At 46.6% G+C, this 24,307-nt stretch overlaps 1 protein-coding gene across 1 annotated transcript; it reads right to left on the bottom strand.

Annotated features, from left to right (window-relative positions):
- Positions 1-312: 312 nt before the first annotated feature.
- On the bottom strand, positions 313-24,038 carry LOC144828057 (uncharacterized). The gene is made up of 5 exons (XM_078686194.1): positions 23,882-24,038; positions 23,629-23,784; positions 16,243-16,524; positions 15,398-15,967; positions 313-395 (listed from the first exon to the last, which is right to left on the bottom strand). Exons 1-5 carry the CDS (start codon positions 24,036-24,038, stop codon positions 313-315), a joined length of 1,248 nt encoding a protein of 415 aa, XP_078542320.1.
- Between the last annotated feature and the right edge of the window lie 269 nt (positions 24,039-24,307).

Raw genomic sequence — 24,307 nt, 5'->3', positions numbered from 1 at the left:
AGAATCCATGGGTTACCTACAGCTGTAATGTCAGATAGGGGGCCCAGTTCATTTCAGATTTCTGGACTGAGTTATGTGCCCTTCTGCATATGGAGATCCGTCTGTCCTCTGCATACCATCCACAGACAGATGGGCAGACGGAACGTACCAATCAAACCATGGAGCAGTATCTTCGTTGTTTGATGTCATCTTTGTCCTGTGATTGGGTGGAAGCTATTCCTTTGTCAGAATTTGCTTATAACAACAGCATGCATTCTGCCCTGGGAATGTCCCCTTTCTTCTGCTCCATGGGATACCATCCCAGGACCTTACCTATGCAGCCGTCTGGGCTGGTGCCTGCTGTTGATACTCTGAGCACGTCTTTGGCTCACATATGGGAGGAGGCGCAAGTCCATCTGCAGAAGGGCAAGGAGACACTGAAAGTGCAGGCTGATAAACATAGGGTTCCAGCTCCCTTGTACGCAGTGGGAGATCGTGTATGGTTGGCCACAAAGAGCCTCCATATAAGAGGGTCACGGAAATTACTGCCTCGTTATGTGGGCCCCTTTTCCATCAGTAAAGTCATCAATCCAGTGGCTATGAGGTTAGATCTTCCAGATGAGTATGGGGTTCATCCTGTTTTCCATACATCACTTATTAAACCCTATGTCCAGTCTACACAGACGTTGCCTCCTCCCCCTCCATTGGTCATTGATGGTCAAGAGGAATTTGAGGTGCAGTTGATCCTGGATTCACAGCGCAGACGGGGTAGATTGTATTACCTAGTTGATTGGAAGGGTTACACAGCTGAGGATCGAACATGGGAGTTGGCAGGTCATGTTCACGCTCCTAGGTTGGTGCTTCAATTCCATACTAGACACCCTTCGAAACCCCGACCAGTGGGAAGACCTATGGGGGGAGGTACTGTTAGGATTCACTCAGCCAGGTAGTCTTCTTTCTATGGCCATGTACAAGCAGGTCACCTGATGGGTAGTGGGAATGGTATTCATCTCATAAGGGCTTCCTACCTGGAGTTCTCCAACCCCAGCACCGGCAACAACGACATCACTCCTTCACAAGATCTCTGCGACTCTCTTGCCTCGTTCTTCCACCGCAAGATCGCCGACATGCAAAACAGCTTCGGCGCACCATCCACGCACCCAACCGTCGAACCAACGCCCCCCACCGCCACCCTCCACACCTGGACCACGGTGACCACCGAAGACACAGCCCGCACGATGAACACCATCCACTCCGGATCTCCAACCGACCCCTGCCCCCACCACGTCTTCAACAAGGCCGACTCCACCATCGCACCCCAACTCCAGAACATCATCAACACCTCCTTCAACACCGCCACCTTCCCAGGGAGCTGGAAGCATGCCGAGCTCAGCGCCCTACTGAAGAAACCAACAGCGGACCCCACCGCCCCATCTCGCTCCTCCCTTTTCCTGCCAAAGTCATCGAGAAGACCATCAACAGACAGCTTGCCGCCTTCCTCCAGACGAACGGATCCCTCGACCCCTCACAGTCCGGTTTCCGAGCCAACCACTGCACCGAGACCGCCCTCATCGCAGCCACCGACTACATCAGAACCCTGCTTGACAATGGGGAAACAGCAGCCCTCATCCTCCTGGACCTCTCTGCAGCGTTCGACACTGTCTGCCACCGCACCCTAGTTCAACGCCTCGGCAACATCGGTATCCAAGAGAAGGCACTGGAGTGGATCATCTCGTTCCTCACCGGAAGAACTCAGAGAGTCCGCCTCCCCCATGTCAATCCGAGGCCACCGAAGTCATCTGCGGCATACCGCAAGGATCATCACTCAGCCCCACCCTCTTCAACGTCTACATGAGACCTCTTGCAGCCATCGCACGCCAACACAACCTCAACATCATCTCCTACGCCAACGACACCCAACTGATCCTCTCCCTCACCAGAGACCCCGCCACTGCCAGAACTAGCCTACACCAAGGGATGAAAGACGTCGCCGAGTGGATGAAGAACAGCCGCCTGAAACTGAACTCAGACAAGACGGAAGTCCTCATCCTGGGACCATCGCCCTCCGCCTGGGACGACTCCTGGTGGCCCCCCGCCCTGGGCACCACTCCCAAGCCAACAGACCACGCACGCAACCTGGGCTTCATCCTGGACTCCTCCCTCTTGATGACCAGACAAGTCAACGCCGTCTCCTCATCATGCTTCAACACCCTACGTATGCTCCGCAAGATCTTCCGATGGATCCCGACCGAAACCAGGAAGACGGTCACCCAGCCGACTGGACTACTGAAACACCCTCTACGCCGGAACCACAGCCACGCTACAGAAAAGACTCCAACGCATCCAGAACGCCTCTGCCCTACTCATCCTGGACATCCCCCGACGCAGCCACATCTCCGGCCACCTGAGGGACCTGCACTGGCTCCCCGTCAGCAAGAGGATCACGTTCAGGCTCCTCACCCACGCACACAAGTCTCTCCACAACCTAGGCCCCAAGTACCTCAACGACAGTCTGACCTTCTACACGCCCACCCGCCAGCTACGTTCTACAAGCTTCGCCCTCGCTGCCGTACCACGCATCCGAAGAGCCACCGCCGGGGGAAGATCCTTCTCCTACCTGGCGGCCAAGACATGGAACTCCCTCCCCATCCACCTTCGACTGACCCAGGACCATCTCGCCTTCCGGAGACAACTTAAGACCTGGCTGTTCGAGCAATAGAGGACCCCTTCCCCCAAGCGCCTTGAGACCCTTCCGGGTGAGTAGTGCGCTATACAAATCTTATGATTGATTGATTGATTGACCTGTGGTTCGATGCTTGGTTTTGTTTCCTGTTGTTGGACCTGGCTTCGTTTGGAGTGGACCCTTTTTGTTTTCCTGTTGGTCGTGAGAATTCATGTGACTGATGCTATGTGAATCAGCGGCTGTTGGTTCATGTCTGCCTCCCCTTGGCAGTTCGTTTTCTTCCCGGGCTCCTTTTGGGCATCCTTAGCGGGTGCCTTTTCACTTCCCTTGGACTTTCCCTCCCAGGACAACGCTGTATTTTAACGGACCTCTGAGTCCCGCTGAAGGCTTTCATCGGGAGTCGGATCAGTACGCGGCTGCGGGTTGGTCCATGAGCGGCGTCTTCCGGGGTTGTTTGCAGCCGCTCCCTCTCATTGAGCCCTGTTCGGGTCATATCACGGACGTTGTTTTGGAGACCCGTTTACACTGTATTTAGTTAGTTAGAGTAGGTTGTGGGCTTAGTTATTTTTGGACTTCTTGGTGGCAATTCATTTCAATGCTCTAACTAAAGTGCGAAGGTTTTTTTTATGTCAAGAGACTTTTTCCCCTTTGAAGTGCCTGGATTGGGATCCCGGATCAGCCTCTAAGTGGACGTTATTTCCGCTTTTGGCGGTTGCTGCATTTCCTGACTTGCTTTGAGGTACTCACTACTGGGAAAGCAGCGGTTATAGGCACACAGCTACGAGGATCTTTCTCTCGGTAAGAGGAGCATGAGTACAAGGGTGTGTGTGTTGTACTTGGCCACAGAACGAATTAAGAAAAGCTTGTATCAGCAGAATTATTATTAGTGAGCCCTGTGTTCTTTCTTTTTGTTTCCCGCTTCAAGTATACACCTCCAGCAGACGGGATCTATAGCTTGAGAAGTCCAGTGCACCTATCTTTCCCTCTTTTTTCCCCTCCCTCTTCCTGTGCTCTGGTTGCTAGTGCCCTGTTTAAATTTGCGGTGCACTCCTCCAGAGTCCGGGCAGGGGATAGGGTTCTTCATCGCCCCTGCAGTATCTGGCGAAGTTGGATGGGTTGAATTAACAACATCTCAAATGACATTATTGATGATATCACTTATGACGTCATCCAATGAGTGTATTAGTTTGTACTATAGTTTACATAGAGGTGGGTACCTACCATATTAAATAAAATGACAGGGTTTTTAAATTAAGGGGAAATACTGGGCGCTCTGCAAATATTTCAACGCAAGGGGTTTGGAAAACAAAAATTGGGTGGTGGTGCAATCAGGCTAGGGGATAAGCCCTATAACCCCTCAAAAGGCGTATTTTTGAATGACAATATGCTGAGAAACAACAGCAAAATACCCACTGCACACAACGAGAGAGTAAAGCGTGTCCTGGTAGACACATCAACATTTAAATCACAGCTGTCAGGAAGAACCGGTGATACTTCCGACCCGGCCGGGCTCAAGACCAGGTTGAGTATAATGGTCCTTGATGTGGATTCACAGTTCCAATAGAAGAAGCTCGGGTATGAGTTCTTGGTAGTCCGGTTCCAATGTGAAAGTGGACAAAATAGGAGCTTTGATGTGTCCTCGTGAAAGATGTGAGCACAAACTATTGAGTTAGCTTGTCGGTTGGGTAGTCCCGCAGGCTGGTGGCTGAGAAGCTAGGGGAGTGAGTGAACTGCCATATGTTGAGTAACCCCGATGTGGTGGTTCGTATGCTGACAATTCTGTGAGTAGCCATGCGGGATGCCGCGTTCCAGGTGTGGACCTCCACTTGAGCCCGGCCAGGTCGGAAGTATCACCGGCTTAGCGACCTTTCTTTTTGCTACTTCAACCATACAGTCCTGAGGAGTCGCGGAAATATTACATTCGGTTGCGACGAAACACGTGTCGGCTGGCTTCAAATACAATTAAATGAAGATCCTTTTCCAAAGACATTGCGGTTCTTTCTGACAGCTGTGATTTAAATGTTGGTGTGTCCACCAGGACACGCTTTACTCTCTTGTTATGTGCAGTGGGTAACCAACATATTACTTTTCCACCTAATTTTGTACAGAGATGTGTCCAACTGAGGGGTGTAGGTGTTTACAAAATGCATGTGTTTCTAATACATCATAGGTGTGTAGAGGTATTCAAAACTTTATAAATCTTTATATTGAAGAGTAACTATGCTGCATTGAGTGACGGAAGAACAAGAGAATTCATCATCTGCAGAGATATGTCACTCTCCTGCCCTTTCCTGAGTGCTGGCCCAGAATTCTGATGCCAAGCGCCATGCACACACCTTTGTTCCTTAGTGCAAGGGTGTGTGTGTGAGTTTAGCAAAGGTTTTGTACTGGATATCTTCCCTTCCAGTACAACATACTACGTCTAGACCAGTTTTAAAACTTGTCCTACTTTGCATGTGTACTGTACAGTGCAGCACACATGCAAAGTCAGAAAAGAAAGAAGGAATTACAACTTTTTCTTCTTTTAACACCTGCCTTCAAGTGGCATTAACTTTTCATTCCAAGCCTTTTCTACTTTTGTTAGTAGTTAGGGTTTTGCATCAAAAAGCTTGGGTGGTTGCATGGGAACGCCCATGTACCACCCTTGTAATGCTCCCTTGACACTAGGTAAGACAAAGCAGTAATTTGTACTGCTTTGTATACTTTAGGCAACTTTCAAGAGCAAAGCAAGTTTTGCACTGGACCGTATATACCAAAACATTGTGTGCTGGTTTACATCACTTCTGTGATGCAAACCCAGCACAGAATGTTTGTAAATCTACCCCTAAGTATTGTAAGCAGTTGGAGTTATTAAACAGAATCCTTTCAGCATGACAATGTCTACATGAAAAGAAGATTGTTTGTACCAGGTACTAACCTATGTTCATGTCCTTTTTTGCTTCAGACGATGGATTATCTGTAAAATGTTCACCACAGTACGAAGGCTGCAGGTTGTATGATCTTTATAACCTTCAGACCTTGGTTATTTTAAGCGAATATTGTGTTTTTACAAAAGGTGCATAGAGTGAACACTGTTCTTAGTAAATACATTTGAATACTCTGTGGTGTATTTCTCATGAGGCTTTCACTGTCTACAAACAAACAGTTTTACACATATTTAACACTGTGTGTAACGAGGTTTAACCATATATCTGTGTTTGATTCTTAACCCGCTGGCCGCTGACCCGATTACGTGGCAGTGCGGGCGTTTTAAAAAACGGGCGGGGTTGCGTCGGCCGTTGAATGTGCGCAGCACCAGCCAGGTAGTGCTTCGAACGCTCAACGGCCGACGGCTGCACTTAACGGGTTAATGTCAGCAAAGCTACCTGTGAAGTGTTTGGTATAGGGCGAATGTTGCACATAACACATGTTTGCTACACCCAAGGGTTGTTATATCTGTGATGGCATTAATGATGCTTTGTTTTATTCTGAGCTATTTTGTACTTAATTTCAGACTCTAATTCCATATTAGTTTATCGAGTAAGGTGTATAAAAGTAGCATGGATGATGTCATCAGTGATGTGATCAATTATGTAATTTGAGCTGTAATGAGTGATATAAATGATGCCATAGAACATGTCATGAGTGATGTAATATGTGCGGTCATTAGCAGTGCTTGGTGGGGCTGCAAGTTATACTTAGATCTGCTAACTATAACTGGTGAATTTCTGTAATTTTATGAGCTCAAAATGTTAATGTTGTGACTGAGATATTCACCTAGCTATAAAGTCACTTTAAATGTTGTTTTCTTCAGTGAAGGTTTTCTTGAAACAAAACAGATTTTTTAATCACACCTAACTAAAATAATAATTTAACCTTTGTTATTTTCAAAGAATTACAACTTTTGTAAACATAAGGTAATATTTTATTGCTGTATAAAAAGCAAACCCTGCACTGCGCATGGGCTTCAATTTATCTTCTCTTCAAAGTTGTCCACTAATTCTGGAAAATAATCTGACTGAGCTGAATAGATGTTTGCAAACCAAACAAATCCTTAATCCTCAATGATAAAACAGAGGGTGTTATCTCCATTCAATAATGGATGGCACTGGTGTTAGACTTTGCAATTTGATTCACAGGTGTGCATTAACTCTCACAAGCGTCTTGCGAGGTGTTCACCAGGTACTTTAAAACTTTATTTCATTAGGCAGTTATCAACAATATAATTGAAAAAAAGTCCACATCTCATCACTTATTACCAATGTTCAACAGAGAGGCTAATCAATACCAAAGAGGATGATGGACGGAGCGCTTGAGCAAATCAAACACTCACCCCAGTCAACTGATCTGGGCTTAATCCATCATCATTCTTTAGCTCACTCCACCACCCCAGTTCAGACATGGCCATATGCATATCAGTCTGACCCGGTGCCTCATGGGAACAGTCCAGCTTGAACTGCCAAGCCATGTCTTGCCTGGACTGGAAACAAGCATCCTGGGACCGGTTTCTGGCTAATCAGTCGTCATCAGCCAGGCTAGCTTAAATCCAGTGGCAAAGTGAGCAAGGGACCTACCTTTGGGCATGCCCTGCCAACTTAGGGGGAACAAAGCGATACCAAAGGGGATGATGGACGGAGCGCTTGAACAAATCAAACACTCACCCCCAGTCAACTGATCTGGGTTTAATCCATCATCATTCTTTTGCTCACTCCACCACCCCAGTTTAGACATGGCCATATTCAAATCAGTCTGACCCTGTGCCTCTTGGGAACAGACCAGCCCGAACGGCCAAGCCATGTCTTCCCTGGACCAGAAACAAGCATCCTGGGACCGGTTTCTGGGTAATCAGCTGTCATCAGGCAGGCTAGCTTGAATCCAGTGGCAAAGTGAGCATGGAACTCACGTCTGAGCATGCCCTGACAACTTAGGGCGAACAAAGCGATACCAAAGGGGATGATGGATGGAGCGCTTGAGCAAATCAAACACTCACCCGCAGCCAACTGATCTGGGTTTAATCCATCATCATTCTTTAGCTCACTCCACCATCCCAGTTCAGACATGGCCATATGCAAATCAGTCTGACCCAGTGCCTCATGGGAACAGTCCAGCCCGAACTGCCAAGCCATGTCTTCCCTGGCCCGGAATCAAGCATTCTGGGACCGGTTTCTGGCTTATTCGCTGTCATCAGCCTGGCTAGCTTAAATCCAGTGGCAAAGTGAGCAAGGGACCCATGTCTGGGCATGCCCTACCAACTTAGGGTGGACAAAGCGATACCAAAGGGGATGATGGACGGAGCGTTGAGCAAATCATAAGCTCACCCCCAGTCAAGTGATCCGAGTTTATTCCATCATCATTCTTTACCTCACTCCACCACCCCAGTTTAGACATGGCCATATGCATATCAGTCTGACCCGGTGCCTCATGGGAACAGTCCAGCTTTAACTGCCAAGCCAAGTCTAGCCTGGCCCGGAAACAAGCATCCTGGGACCGGTTTCTGGCTAATAAGTCGTCATCAGCCAGGCTAGCTTAAATCCATTGACAAAGTGAGCAAGGGACCTATGTTTGGGCATGCCCTGCCAACTTAGGGCGAACAAAGCGATACCAAAGGGGATGATGGATGGAGCGCTTGAGCAAATCAAACACTCACCTCCAGTCAACTGATCTGGGTTTAATCCATCATCATTCTTTAGCTCACTCCACCACCCCAGTTCAGACATGGCCATATGCAAATCAGTCTGACCCAGTGCCTCATGGGAACAGTCCAGCCCGAACTGCCAAGGCATGTCTTCCCTGGCCCGGAATCAAGCATCCTGGGACCGGTTTCTGTTTTATCAGCCCGGCTAACTTGAATCCAGTGGCAAAGTAAGCAAGGGACCCATGTCTGGGCATGCCCTGCCAACTTAGGGTGAACAAAGCGATACCAAAGGGGATGATGGACGAGCGCTTGAGCAAATTAAACAGTCACCCCCAGTCAACCGATCTGGGTTTAATCCATCATCATTCTTTAGCTTATTCCACCATCCCAGTTCAGACATGGCCATATGCAAATCAGTCTGACCCTGTGCCTCGTGGGAACAGTCCAGACCGAACTGCCAGGCCATGTCTTCGCTGGACCGGAAACAGATAGGCTAATTAAAACTGTGGTTCTATGAGAATCAGTTATGCATTTTGAAGTTTACAGCTGGGCAAATGTAGGCCGTGGTGGGATAGCAATTAAACAAGAGTTAAACAGTGAAGTAAAACAAAGAACATAAAGATATTCCCGTGCATTACCAATCGCACTCCCAGCCCTTCTGAAAAGAGCATATGTCCATAGCTCCCACATTTGTGGCTGCTACCCACAAGGTTGCCCGCTGGCTTCTGGAAATGCTACTCTTACAGCAACTAGACAGTACATGTGGATGCAACATGTGTACTACAAGCAACAAGATTTTCTGAATTGTCTTAACATGAAACAAGTAAAGGAGTGTATCAGAGTTAGAGAAGTGTCCCTTTGTCAAGTAGCAGGAGGCTGCAGGGTGGGGGCTCTCGCATTTACCTCAGATCTAAAGGTCTCCAGCATAGTGTCACATTGTTGTGAGTGGAGGCATTTACGAATACCTTGTAATTCTTCTGAGTTCTTATCAGCAGTGGCCCATACCTCCATTATTCGCCACCCGCCCAGAAGCATCAGGAGATTCTCAACTTTCAGTAATGTTTGATCCCCCTCGTGGATAATATAAGGCCCTGGTCCAAGAACTTAGCCATCACTTTATTTAGTTTTGTGCATTTGTACTGTCCCAATGTGTAGACATCCTGCATATACTTCATTATAGCACCCGTTCTATGAGAGAGGTGGGTGTCGATGGCAGTCCGGTAGTGTGGTAAAAGGGGACAGAACCAAATCCTAGGTTGAAATCTGTGTTTTCCCACTGAAATCGGGGACAAGAGACATCTATCATTTAAAAACATGCTATTGATCTTCTCAGATGTGATATATGGTTTGTGCAAAATGTAAAATTTAATGAGGTTGAAACACGTATTCTGCGATACTATGGCTGGATATGCTAGAATTGTGGACCATTCGGCATTACTGCACTTCTTCTCCAAGTCAATATTACATTGTGTTCAAAGTCCCAGGAGAGGGAGACTGGTGTGTTAGCAGTGCTTTGGCGACCCAAGTGATCAAGTAATCAAGTGATGCCTGGTTCCCATCATATGTAAATGTTGGGTCAGCAGATGTGTGGGGAGTTCAGGATGCAGCATACCCCAGTATGCATGCAGCTTTCCAACCAGTGAGTTATAAATGATGAAGTGCCCTGTAGAGAGCCCTGATGCTCGCATATTTCAGGGAAGGGGAGAATCGCACCATCCTGAAATAAGTTCCCTACTGTGCAAATGTCCACTTCATGCCATGATTGAATGTAGGCTGCAGTGACATGTAGCTTTCTGAAAAGTGTTTCCCATCATTGGAGGCAGTGGAGCATATGGCTGCTGCATGCGGTGATGCTCAGACCCCTGGGGAAACAGCGCATCGCTGCTGACAACAGGCATGAGCATGGGACAGGCACTTTAGCGTATAGATGAAAAATATGAATCAGGTGATCAAGGCTTCAGGGAGGTGACTTAACATCAGCTGTGCATCAAGGTACTAATGTTTGAGGTTTGGGCCCATGTCCCCCAATGTTCGTTGGGAGATATAGCTACATGACGGACAACCCGTCGGCATTGGGAATGCCAAATTTAGTCAGCTATTATGCGTTCAAGGGTGGTGAAGAAGGATTTTGGTAGAGAAATTGTGATGTTGACAAACTAACAAAGGAGGCGCATGAGCACCACTATGATCAGCAGTGCTATTTGACCTACAACCAATAGTGGCAGGATCTTCCAGAATTTCACCGGCCCTCATATTGATGTTGCTGTCCAGAATAGCTTCTTTGTCATTCATAGATTCCGAACCCAACGTAGCAGAACACACCAGGCTGGCACTGCAGCTCCTCCTCCCCCAGTTGAAGAGCTGGGCCGCATAGCATGGGTGCTTGGGGGAAAAGGCAGAACTTTCCTCAGTTGACCTCCAGGCTTGATACTCTTGTGAAGGAAGCAAGCATTTGCTCAGTGTCAGTCAAAAGTTCTGTGACATCTCTCATAAACAGGAGCATATCCTCCATGTATAGTGAGAGAGTATCCCCGCAGTCTCCTAGTGGTATCCCCCAACCTAACCTTGAGCCTGCGACTGAAGCTTGTGTGCCAGGTGCTCCATGGCTAGTGAAAAAAGGAGTGGTGAGCGTGGACACCCTTGCTGGGTTCCTCTGCAAACCGGTATAGGCTGAAAGATATCTGGGCCAATCTTGACCCGTACCTGAGGGTTAGTGTTAGAAATTGGGATTGTCTCTAGTTGGCAGAGGTAGATACTTTTCTCCAAACAGGGACCCTGGATTCTAATCAGGATAAGGGGATACACACTGTAGATAAACTTTATCTAAACTCAACAAGACGAAAAAGAAAAGAAACTCCAGCATATATGTACTAAAATAGCCCTTCAAAATAGTAATTTAAAAAACAAAGCTTGTAGAAATCACATAGCTCCACCTAGGGCTATAATGACATTGTAACAGCAATAAATCCAAAGTATGATGCTTACTGCAAGGAGGGCGGTATCAGGCATGGAGTCACACAGACACCCAAACAAACAGTACCTTGGAAGCAAAGTCTATGATGGTGCATGGCTTCATAGAGGTTAGGCAACGGTGTAGAGGTCAGCTCCATGGCTGCCACGGTGGAGGTGAGGCATCATGCCTGCGAGGAGGTGATGTGTCAAATCCAGGACAGGGGAAGACGGCTGAATCGGCGGTCAGGTGGCGGTTCCGGTGATGGTGCAAAGATGTCGAGTTCATGGAGTCAACCTCGGTGCTGTGATAACGTGATGCAGGAGCTGGCGATGATGGAGTCGGTGCGAACGCTGGCTTCAGCAAATACTTATAACTGCAGGTATCAATGGGCATCAGAACTGCGGTTTGGGAAGTTCTATGCGTCATTCACTTCACGAGCGGTACCCCTGGATTCGGTGCAAGTCGCTGTCATCACGGCAGCATCTCTGACAGCATTGAGACAGGTTTTCTTGATTCTTCCAAGTTTTTTCTAGCTCCCAACAGCAGGAACAACATCTGGAGGCCCAAAACTGGAATAGCTTCCATATTGTTCTTTAAGCAGGTTCAGGGCAAAGTTCCAGTCTTTGTCCTTTCCTTGTCAGAAACAGCAACTGCAGGCCAACCCCACACAGCACACAGCTAAGTGGCAGTACTCCACCACACAGCTCTCCAGCTCTTCTCCTTGGCAAAGGTTCCTTTTGAGTCCAGAAGTGATCTAAAATTCTGGGGGTTTAAGGTGTACTACTTATACCCCATTTTGTCTTTGTTATCTTTGTGCAAGGGTCTCTGAGGCCAGTCCAAACCAGTTCTGTCCTCACTGGTGCAGTATGACCACAGGGGTTGGAGACAGCATTATGCAAGGGAGACAGGCCCCACTGAGGTGCAAAGAAATCTCCTCCCACTACTTTAAATGCAACCAAGGTCTATTCAGCTCAGCTATGAGTCATTTGAAAGATGTGTGTTGTTGTACTGGAACAACACCAACCCCTTAAAATATTTTTGTCACTCTCATGAAAGACTGTCCTCTGATATCTCTCTTTTGGTAGGTGTCTGTACTTCAGTGTTGAAAACTCAAACGCATGTCTGGAGTAATGGGTAAGCATAGTAGAATATGAACCGAAGCTCATCTCTCTGTTTGCAGCTGTCATCAGGGTGATCAGTGTATATAGTAGGGTGTGCAGAGTGATATATGCACAAGAACCTCTAGGAGGGATAATGGGTGTTCTTGCTACAGTATGGGGAGGGACTGTCCTCTCTGCCAAGACTTCTCTTTTGGATGATGGATATGCATAGTAGAGAGTGAACAGGTACTGATATCTCCATTGATATCACTGTCTTATATGATGCATTTGCATACTAGAGTGTAGAAGAAAGCTGACTTGTCTGCTAACACTTCTGTCTCCCATAGGCTGTGCTTAGTATGGTATTGAGACACACTACCCTGCACGGAGACGTTTATAATGACATTTTTCTGCTTCATTACAGCTCTGTGTAGTAATATTAAGTTATTTTCTGAGAAAATTAATGTATTACTATAAAAAAGTTAAGTTATTAATTAGTTGGTATACTTGGTAGGCCATATATTAACCAATAAACATGAACTTTCACTCTTTATGCCTATTTATTGGTACATAGAGTTTTGTAAATATTACTTTTTCTAGAACTTTGGATACGAAATATGAGATAGGAGTTTGGAAGTTTCTAGGGTAGCATTTGCTTTACTGTAAGACATGTCATTACATTCAGTCCTGTTTAAGGTACTCAGGGCCCGATGTAGGTAGGCCGTTACCGATCGGTAACGGCCGAAAATACCGATTCTGGGCCCTTACCGATCGGTATACTGGCATCGAGATGTAGGGCACCAAAAAAAGTACAAATCGGAGCGAAAACCGAATCGGAATGATTACCGAATGTAAAAGAATGCGATACGTACATACCGAAAATCGGATACAGTACGAATCGGTAACACACCGAATCGGATGCAAACACCGAATCGGTGCATGTACCGATTCGGTAGTGACACCGAATCGGACATAAGCCGATTCGGTGCATGTACCGATTCGGTAGTGACACCGATTCGGACATAAGCCGATTCGGTGCATGTACCGATTCGGTAGTGACATCGAATCGGACATAAGCCGATTCGGTGCATGTACCGATTCGGTAGAGACACCGAATCGGACAGAAGGCAAATCGGAGAACCTACCAATTCGGTAGATTCACCGATCGGGAAAATCCCCGCTTCGGACAGATGGGGAGATGTAGGGAGACACAGAAACACCGATTTTGGCTCAAAATCGGTAGAATCCACTCGGCAATTACCATGGATTACGATCAGGTGGTAACCAACTCCAACCCATAAAAACAGCCCCAAAATGCATTGCAACTTGCAGGATGGCAGCTTTTTATGTCATAGCGAGGCGGCTACGGCTACAGCAGCAAGGAGAGAGGGAATGGCAAAGAGAGGAGCAGGTATACAGACAACGTATCACCCTGGTCATGCTGACAGATGCAGAGATCCTACAGCGGTACAGGCTGGACTCAGAGACCATCACAGACCTCATTAGGGACCTCCAACCCCTGTTGCAGCACCCCACCCCAAGGGCACACGCAATCCCTGTGCAGGTGCAGGTGCTATGCTGCCTACACCTGCTGGCGTCTGGCAGCTACCAAAGTGTAGTCGCTGTGGCAGGAGGGGTGACCCAGAGCAGCCTGTCAAGGTTCTTCCACAAGTTCCTCGATGCCATGATCCAGAGGATGGCCCACTACATTTCCTTCCCTGCAACCCAGGCAGAACTTGTACAGACCAAAGCAGACTTCTACCAGATGGCAAGATTCCCCCACATCATTGGCTGCATAGACGGCACACACATTCCGATTTGCCCACCATCTGACACAGAATACATCTACCGCAATCGGAAGTCCACTCACACCATCAACGTACAGGTGATCTGCAATGCGAAATGCACCATCACAGACCTGGTAGCAAAATTTCCGGGTAGTACCCACGACTCCTACATTTTCCAACAGAGCGGCATCTATGCACGGCTGATGGCTGGGGAATTTGGAGAAGGATACCTCCTAGGTGAGACACATCATCAGCCCCCCATAACCAAAAACAGCAAAGTGAAATACATGTATGCATGTAAGTAATTTTACCCCTTTTCCTTCTAGGCGACAGTGCATATGCCCTCCGTTCATTCATTCTCACCCCCTACCTCAACCCCTCTACACCCAGCCAAAGGAGGTATAACCGTGCCCACAAAAGCACCAGGAATGTTGTGGAAAGGACATTCGGCATCTGGAAAAGCAGGTTTAGATGCCTGCACAAGAGTGGAGGTGCAAGGCAGTACACCCCCATCACCTGTTGCAAAATCATAGCTGTCTGTGCAATGTTACACAACCTTGCGGTGAAGAAGGGCACTGAGGTGGAGTTGAGTGACTACGAGGACCATGATGACGACGAAGCTGTGCCACTAACACAGCCAGCTGGGGTGTGTACGCCAAGTGATGGCAGATATAGACGTGAGGAGATAACAGCAAACTATTTCTGAGTGAGTACAAATGCACAGACAGGTGAATGGTTGTGTTGAATAAGCAATTTTTAATACTGTTGCTACACAGTTACTGCACTGATGTGCAACAAAAAAAAGGTGTAATGTCAATGAAAACAAAAGTCTAGGGTCCAGGTTGCCTCACCCGCCCTTGCTAGGCTATTTCTTTGAGCGCTTTGCAGCCCCACTGTGGTGTCCCTCACCCCCTTCAGAATGACCAGCGGCATCTGCGGAGCGCCTGGTGCTCCTGCGTGGCTCTGACGCAGCGCTGGCCGGGCTGCTGTGGCTGCTGCTGTCCCCAGCATCCCCCAGGTCCAGGGCAGGATTTGCGGCAGTGTTAGAGATGATCAAGGCCTCCATTGCTGTCGTGATGCGGGCCATTCCCCTTGTCAACTCTGCGGTATTTTGTGCTAGACTAGACTCCATGTTGGCACCACGCTGACAGAGTTGTGCCGTTGCTGCAGCAAGGCGGCTCAAGGAGCGGTTCTGCACCCGGGCATCCCGCCTGCGCACCACCTCTTGCTCCTCCATTCTGCCACATAACTGTGTGATGGCAGTGGTTAGCCTGGCTAAACCTGCTACTGCCTCCTTGTTGGAATCCACAAAGGCCTGAAATCCTTTCACCATTTCCCCCATCTGCAGGTTGTGCTGCAGGAGCTGGCGTTGGCATGCCATGATGGATTTCGCCTGCTGCCTTTGGATCTTCACCATATTGCCTTCGAGGCCCCGGAACACACTGGCCTCCCGTGCTGGGTCTGCAGTGGTGGGAATGGCACGGCGCCGGGTACTGCTGCTGCCCGCCTGCTGCGTGGGCTGGGGTGCCACTGGTGGGGGTGTGGTGCTGGCCGGGGCCTGAGCCCCTGCTCCCAGGACAGGGTGTACTGGAGCCACAGTGGCAGGAGCTGGTGTAGGTGGAAAGAGCTCCCTTGTCGGGGAGTTCTCTGGGGAGAATTGCAAGGAGGGTGTGCTTTGCATTTGTGGGGAGTGAGGTGCATCAAAGTCAATTTCCAGGTCTCCCTCAATATCCAGGCCTATGGTGTTTTCCTCCTCCTCCTCGGCAGCCTGACTCGTGCTCGGCCCTGCGAGTGCAGTGGTAGATGGTGCTGCTGCCTCCTTTGGCAGTGTTTGTCCGCCTGATGGTGCCCCTAGGTACAAAGAAGCATTTGTAAATAGAGTGCCGATGTATTACAGTCAGTACAATTAAAGCATTCCACATGTCCTAGCATCTCCGTAGAATGTGTTCCACTGTTTCATGTCTTGTGATTCTGCACTGCCATATTTTGATACCTACTGCTGAATGGATGTACCATGATGCTTGTCTCTTGTATGTTGGTTACAGTACTGTGCTGGGGTTTGGCTATGCATTGTGTCTAATGGGGAGGTGTCTGGTAGGGTGTGTCCTGATGCGCATGCCTCTTACCTGTAGCTGTAGCTCTGGCTGAGCTGTCCAGGGTCCCAATTCCGGTCACGCTCTCCCTCTCAATGGTGCTGGAGACCAGTTCCTCCAGCTCGGTGAGGGGTGGCGCCGGGTTCCTGCCACCACCAGTGACTCCAGCCTGCTTCTGGATCTCTGCCATCTTCCGTTTGGTCAGGCTGCGGATGTCGTAGAAGCGCTTCTTCAGCTCATCCAGGGACCTGGGGGTGACACTCACAGCGTTGACCTTCTGACCGATATCGCTCCAGAGCCTCCTCTTGGTGCTTTCTGGCACATTGAGGGACAGCTTTCCGAATAGCTGCCGGTGCACCCTCACCACCTCCTCAACCAACACCTGCAGCTCGGTGCTGCTGAACTTAGGCTTCCTCTTCTGGCTGGACTTCTGGCTCTCACTCTGGTTTGCCATCTTGCTCTGAACAGTTCACTACCTCCTACTCCCACTGCTGCTAACTGTGACTGCTCAGCTCAGGCTGGCTCTCCAGAAAGTTCTTAATTGGCTGCACCTGCCAGGGTTGCCACTCCCTGTTTGGGAGGGGGAGGGGGAGCCACCTCATTGACTGAAGCGGCTTTTACCGAATCGGCTATCTCCGAATCGGATATTACCGATTCGGTAAAATCCGAATCGGTATCATCCGATTCGGAGATAGCCGATTCGGTTTCTTCAATGCATTCCTATGGGCTTTTTGGCCATGGGTGTGTTTTCATACCTCCGATTCGGTAATTGCCGATTCTGATTTTTCCGACTCGGCTAATTCCGATTCGGTGGTAGCCGATTCGGCTAGTTCCGAATCGGTGGTAGGCGATTCGGTACTTTCCGATTCGGTCCATGCAGATTCGGTACGTACCGATTCACATTACCGATGCCGACCGATTCCCTATTATTTCGCTGTTTGTTTCCTACATCTCGTTTTCCGATTTCAGAATACCGATTCGGCCCGCCTCGGTATTTTGGAATCGGAAATTCCCTTTTACCTACATCGGGCCCTATGTGTAGGGACTAGAGTTGGTCAACTGTTAGTGGTGGAAATTAATGGCAATAGCAGTGTATGTTTTCCTGTAAATTGATATCTGACCAGCTTTGAAGTTAGCATTCTGGATTAATTTTACTGCCATCTGATCTACACATATTTTGCTTCCTATACATTTTGTGTTTCTTAACAATTGCATATAAGCTCAGAGGAGGAGCCAAGAGCCCTCTCAAACAATTGTATTCTATCACACATGGAGGACTAGCTGGGATCCGCGAGAGAGGGATAATCATAAATCCCTCCTTAAACAGTATAAAGCTGAGGTTATAAGAACTAAACAAGAGTATTTTACCTTGCTGACCTCCTCGCTCTCCTCGCCCAAAGAGCTGTTTAAGATCGCTGACACGCTTACCTCTTTGAAAATACCGGACCCCGTGGTCAGTTCTCAGCGGCTCTGTGATGATGTTGCACAATTTTTTCAATCAAAAATTGTGGACATTTACTCGGCCTTAGAATTTCAGAGGTCGGCATTACCTCCGTCTCAGAGCGTCCGGGTCCCTCCACCTACACCCTTGGAGGAGTTACCGTTAGGGTGTTTTTCCAGCTTTCCCCCGCTCGCCATGGTGGATCTGGAAGTTCTCCTTTCGAAGACTAGGTCGGGGTCTCCTCTGGACCCTTGCCCTTTAAAACTTCTTAAACAGTGTAAGGAGACTCTTCTGCCCTGGCTGTTAGAGATTATGAATAGGGCAATGAGAGAGGGGACCTTTCCACTACAATGGAAAAAAGCGGTGGTTAAACCACTGTTAAAAAAGCCTACCTTGGACCCGGGAGTCCTTAAAAACTTCCGCCCCATTTCACTGCTCCCAGCCCCAGCAAAGATGTTGGAAACCCATCTGAACCAGCATCTGTCTGCTTTCCTGGAATCCTCTGGCCTTCTAGATCACTCGCAGCATGGATTTCGGAGAGAGCATAGTACTGAGTCAGCCCTTACCACGGTGCTTGATAACATCCGTACCAGGGTGGATAAGGGCATGACCACTCTCCTCATCCTATTGGATCTTACGGCTGCGTTTGATACCCTGTCTCCCTCAGTGTTAACATCACGGCTGAGGGAGATAGGGGTTGAGGGGCCGGCACTTAGTCTGCTTTCCTCCTTTCTTGGCCAGAGGGAACAGAGAATTAAGCTGGGGGAGTTTCTATCTCCATCCCTTCCTGTGCGTTGTGGGGTCCCTCAGGGGTCGGCATTAAGTCCGACCCTCTTTAACATCTATGTGACCCCACTCGCCAGGCTTATTAGATCTTTTGGGATGGAGGTAGTCTCCTATGCCGACGACACACAGATAATGATGTCTCTCGCCCATCCGGTCATCTCGGCTGCCTCCAATTTTAGACACTGTATGGAGGCAGTGGCTCAATGGATGATCTGCAATTCATTGAAGCTTAATGGCGAGAAGACCGAAATTCTGGTGTTCGGAGGCAAGGAGGACATTTGGTCAGCGGAATGGTGGCCTTCATCTCTCGGAGTGTGCCCTATACCCACCGTCCTGGCTAGGAACCTAGGAGTTATGATTGACCCTCATTTAGGGCTGGGACAGCAAGTAAGCAGGACCATCTCTACTTGCTGGGGCATAATAAATATCTTGAGGAAAATAAAACATTATCTGTCCCCCCCAGCAAGAAAGCAAATAGTACTTGCACTGATAGGCTCAAGGCTGGATTACTGCAATGCCCTATATCTTGGCATTAACAAAAGTCACATCACGCGACTTCAAATGGTGCAGAATGCGGCCGCAAAGTTTGTATTAGATCTGCCCAGGCGGGCCTCTGCTACGGCTGCTAGAAAAGCACTGCATTGGCTCCCAATAGAAGCCAGGATTTCGTTCAAGTCCCTCTGCTTGATCTATGGGGCCCTGGCCTCAAATAGGTCAGGAGGCATAAGGGATCTGCTAAAAATGTATACCCCCTCCAGATCCCTGCGCTCGGCCAATAAAGCCCTGCTATCTGTCCCCCGTGTCCGTAGGGCTAGGTGGGGTGGCAGAGCCTTCTCAACCCTGGCCCCAAGGCTGTGGAACTCTCTGCCTTCTGACATTAAAACCCTCCCTTCAAAGCAGGCCTTCAGAAAGGCACTCAAGACATGGCTTTTTGCCAGTGCATATCCTTAGCTTGGTTTCTGCCTTTTTGATCTTATTTTGTTAGGCGCCTTGATGCCTACGGGCTTAGTTGCGCGGTATAAATTTCATTTCATTTCATTTCATTTCATTTCATTTCATTTCGATGTCAACATGGAATTTCCTCTCATCAAACTGAAGATGGTACAATCCTGACAATTACCTAACCGGTAATCAGTAGCGGCTCCTATAGGGAGTGTTGCGGTTCGTTGGGGATGGGTGTGAAAGGGGCAGAGTGGGGGGTAGTAAACTCCGAATTGGGTAAAAGGGAGTTGAGTAAAGAAGTAATTCCTTAGTTTCTTACCCCCTACCCTGCCCCTCCCACACCCCGCCGTCCCACAGCACTCCCTCGAGGAGCCGCCACTGCCCTTGATAGAGCAACACAAAACATGCCTTCTTTGAATACTGTGTGATCTGTTTTCATCATTTCTGCCTCCAAACGTAATCCTTGAGATGTGTGAATGGTGACTGCATAGACCAAAGACAGTGGAAATGGTTGTTTTCTCACGTTAAGAGATTTCATCAACAGACATCTGGCAGTGCACTTGCAATTCTTTTTGTCATCTGCAAGATAATCAAAATAACATACTCATACTCTTCTTTATTTGGATATTTAATAAAGTTTATTACATTTCCATTGATCCATTTACACATCCAGCCTCAGTGATAGAGTCACTAAATTATTCTGCTGTTTCTACAGAGATTTGGAGTCTTTTATAATCCAGCAGTATGTGAAACTGTTTTCTCTGATGATTCCAGTCTTTATTACCACTGATTGAAATAGTGATAAGTTTAGACCTTGATGTTCCATATAATCTTTAATATTAAGACTCTCAATCTCTTGTTTTTCCAAAGGAAGCATTTCTACGTTAAACTGAGTGCACTTTTTGACTTTTCAACAGATGTTGCATTACAGGAGAAGATGAACCATTGCTGTTGAAACAAAAAGATACTGATGCAAGAAGCAAGAGATTTCTTAGCTTCTTTCCTAAAAATTCCTATTTTCATGTCTTTTAACAAATTGGCAAGCTATACATCTGCAGCTTGTCTTATATTTTGAGTCATTTCAGTGTATTGAAAATGTAAACATATGTTACTATTTCCAATACTTCCGAAGGCTTTTTAGTTTCTTCATGAAGCACTTTCTTAAACACCGGTTGACCTTTGACAGGAGTCAACTATAGAAGGCCGTCAAAAGCTATGATATGCGTATCACCAAACTGAACATCATAGTAAGTTCTGAACACTTCTTACATCCTCAGATGAATGTAGGCTAGCATTAGGGTTGAAACCATGCAAACCTCTTCAATTATAAGAACTTTAAATTTTTTCAGAACCCTGGAGACATCAAGACAGGCATCACCAGATAATTTATTGTATTGTAGTGTGTTGTCATGTTCTACAGGCAACATAAGCGGTCTATGCAATGTGAATCCTTTAATGTTTTGAGCAGCTAGTCCAGTAGGAGCAGTCACAACACATCACAACTAGTCTTCCTGTGAACAAATGCAGTCACCCCTTTAATCAGAAAAAAAATCTTTACCTGTCTGACCTCTAACATAGAGAAGTGTAAGCTTGAATGTTTTTTTTCAACATTCAGAGCTATCACGTAAGAGTCCATGCTAGGCTGATTTACTTATTTGTTCAAACAGAAATTACTAGTTGTTCTTCATTCTATCACATGCTCCATATCCTCACTTGGCTCATAGCATTTTCCACTGCTTTCAAAGCTACGGATGCCTGATTTTCAATGATAGGCTGTCTAAGGGGATCTTGACTATTAGGACTTGAGTGCTGACTCTCTTGTGAACTGCATGGACTCTTACGCGATAGCTCTGAATGTTGAAAAAAAACATTCAAGCTTAATTGTTAAGAAACACAAAATGTATAGGAAGCAAAATATGTGTAGATCAGATGGGAGTAAAATTAATACAGAATGCTAACTTCAAAGCTGGTCAGATATCAATTTACAGGAAAACATACACTGCCCTCTCCACATGTCTATATTCCCTTCTACCCATTCCCCATTCCCCACCCTCTTGTTTTTAAAGGTGCCATTGGACCATACAAGGATACATATTAATATATCTATTCCTCACCTTTTCCATGGAAAGAAATTCTTTTTTGAGGACAGTACACTTAGAGACACCCACAGTCTCATATCACCTACTCACTTTTGGTCCTGAAGAAAGCCCATATGACCTACAAAGGCGACGTAAGGGCTGAAACATGTCGACCATTTTTTAACGACCTTTAGAGTGCGTGAGATTCCTAAATAATCTCAAGATGCACCACAACAAATTTTTAACTAATATCTTGAATCCAGACTTATTAAATCAATTCCTGGCTGTACGAGTATTTTTTTACAATATTCACGCGTGACCCCTATAATATAACTGATCACTACTGTTTTAACCAGGGGTACACTTCCGGGGGGAGGATGCATAACTACTAACCCCATGGTGATGCAATCACGTGAATAGAAGGCGGAGAATCAAGATATACCGCCCCTTCCATATTTTACACGTGAATGAGGGTTTTTTATTGGGACATAGCAACACGAGAATTGCAAACCCAGGTTATGCAGGACAAGTGATCCATTCCCCACATGATTTATTTAGTACTATCGCTCTTCATATATAAAGAGTATTTCTAGGCGGACACTCCAATTGGGATAATAAGTGTCCATCATTTTGATTTTAAGTTGCTTAGTGCTCTCTGGATCAAGTTGAGCAAGGTACTCAATTTCCAGAAATTATTTAAAAACATGTTTTCATGTTGATGCCAGAACTAAACTTGACCAAATTATCAATTTGGACTTTCTGTATAAACTAGAACAACAGAGATTGTCATAGACTTCAGAAGATCCAGTCCCCGTGCAAAAGCATCTTTAAACTGTAAAGCCTTTTACTTAGACTTATCTACTGCTATCTCTTTCCATACGTCCTTCATTTGTGTCTTTTCAGACTTTGTTACGTATGATGTAATGTATTGGGCAACAGCAATAGAATTATCTGCTACAAACTGAATGTCCATGTTGAGATTCCACATGGATAAGATGACAAGATTGTAATCATTGTTAAGTTGTGAAGCCTCAGTTCTCTTCAGGTTATATTATGTGTTTTGGGTTATTTTCCAGTAGGAGTGTGTCTGACTACAGACATAAAATTGTTCACTCTTCCCTCTGATTACAAGCCTAAGCAATCCAAAATGACATTTAGTGTAGTATATCCCTTTTGCTCTGTATCTCCGTCGACAATATTTGCCACATTTATGGGACTGGAACCATAAGACATGTTGCCTATATGTTTTATTGTGAGACTCCTCTGGAATCTGACAAGTTAAGTACTGCTCAATGAATGATAACACTGATTTGTTAGTATCTTGACCTAACTTTGTGACATCTTTCACCCACAATAACATTAGGCCTGGGTGTGAAATTCTGCTACAATTGCAGAGTTTGCAGAGTTTTTCCCACTCTGCTCCGCGTTACACGCAGAGTTCCGAAAAACTCTGCTGTGTGAAGTTTTTCTCTCGCTCATGCTCACCAACGTTAAGTTGCTGAACGAGGAAAATCTTACTCCAGACCACCTCCTGCCGAAATTTCTCAATTTTGGCGGTCACGGATAGTAGCTTTCGCTCGCGTTGAGAAACATTCCGTTCACATTGAGGAAGCTGCCGCTTGATTAGGTCATCTACTCGAGTGGCAGAAAGTAGCAGTGCCCTCTTGCACTGTGCCTGGTTCCATTCACACAGATTTTACAGTGAGAGACAAACACCCGATGCTAAAAATCAGTGCGAACGGCCATCGTAATACACCCCGCCGCTGTGGAACTCCGCGTAGTGGGCAGAGCTTTTTGGTCACTTCGCAGAGTTCCTCAAAGCAGAGATCCACAACCTCCGCACAGGCCTAACTAACATATGTAAATGTATATGTGGTGCACCTCTAGCTTGATATTCTTTTTGCTAGAAAAAATCCACAACCTCACCTTGGGGTAGATTCATTTTTGTTACAGATAAAATGGAGTATGGCTTCAAAACTATGCTTAAAATAACTACAAACATTTGCAGAATCAATGGAACACAATTTATCAGGAGTTTTAACATTAATGCCACAATGTTTGCATTAGCTTGCTTGAGACACTCAAGAAGATCATCACAAGCATATCCTGCTCACTTCAAAGTGACAAATTAGGTAGGTGCAATTAGATTGCGTATCATACACTTTAGCTCACCATGGCGACCGAACCAATACACATTGAAAACACATTGGCAAGCCAAGATGTTCCTCCGATTACTCTGTAGAACATCATCGTTCCTTTGTTCTTTTTCCACAAAATCTCTGGCTGTGATATCATTAACCTGTATCCCTGTTCTCATAACTTGGCTTACTGCATAAGATAACACAGACAGATCGCTGTCAAACAAAAGATGGAAAATGCATGTCACATTTTGCCTAAACCAGGGAGCATCACATATATAATCTACTTGATCTATATTCTGATGTATGAATCTGTATTGGAAATTCATCATAGTGACTTTCTTCTCCTGTTGGAAAACATAGTGCATCTAAGCTCTTTTCGCACACACTTACTGGTTCTCCTTTTGCTTGTTTTATTTGGTACAATTCTTCAGCATCACCCATCATGTCTCTTGAATGTAAAGGATGAATGCTGTAAATTTAGACATATGTCGTCAGTGTGATGAATTGTACTTTTATGGCCCGGGTGGCCAAAATATAGTTTTGAACTGCTGTACTGTCCATATATTGTTTTCTGCTTTACCTAAGTCAACTTTTTCAAACTAGAGATAAGGAGCTGAGTTGGAAGTGTCAATTCTAACATAGCTGACATGTCCCTCTAGTTCAACATCTTTATAAAACACATTTCTAGTTGAAGATATTCAAAAGCTTAC

Source organism: Lissotriton helveticus, chromosome 4_1 (genome assembly GCF_964261635.1).
Source record: "Lissotriton helveticus chromosome 4_1, aLisHel1.1, whole genome shotgun sequence".
NCBI classification, from domain to species: domain Eukaryota; kingdom Metazoa; phylum Chordata; class Amphibia; order Caudata; family Salamandridae; genus Lissotriton; species Lissotriton helveticus.
Note: the sequence above shows the minus strand (reverse complement) of the source record. Positions and strands in the feature narration are given on the sequence as shown.

Bases quoted from the DNA above. Each gene is read 5' to 3' on its own strand.
- LOC144828057 (XM_078686194.1), bottom strand. From the start codon at position 24,038: ATGGGTGATGCTGAAGAATTGTACCAAATAAAACAAGCAAAAGGAGAA. The intron at 16,525-23,628 runs GTGAGCTAAAGT...TCAATGTGCCAG, and splicing joins GTATTGGTTCGGTCGCCATG to AAAGCACCAAGAGGAGGCTC. The intron at 15,968-16,242 runs GTAAGAGGCATG...CTTTGTACCTAG, and splicing joins AGCCAGAGCTACAGCTACAG to GGGCACCATCAGGCGGACAA.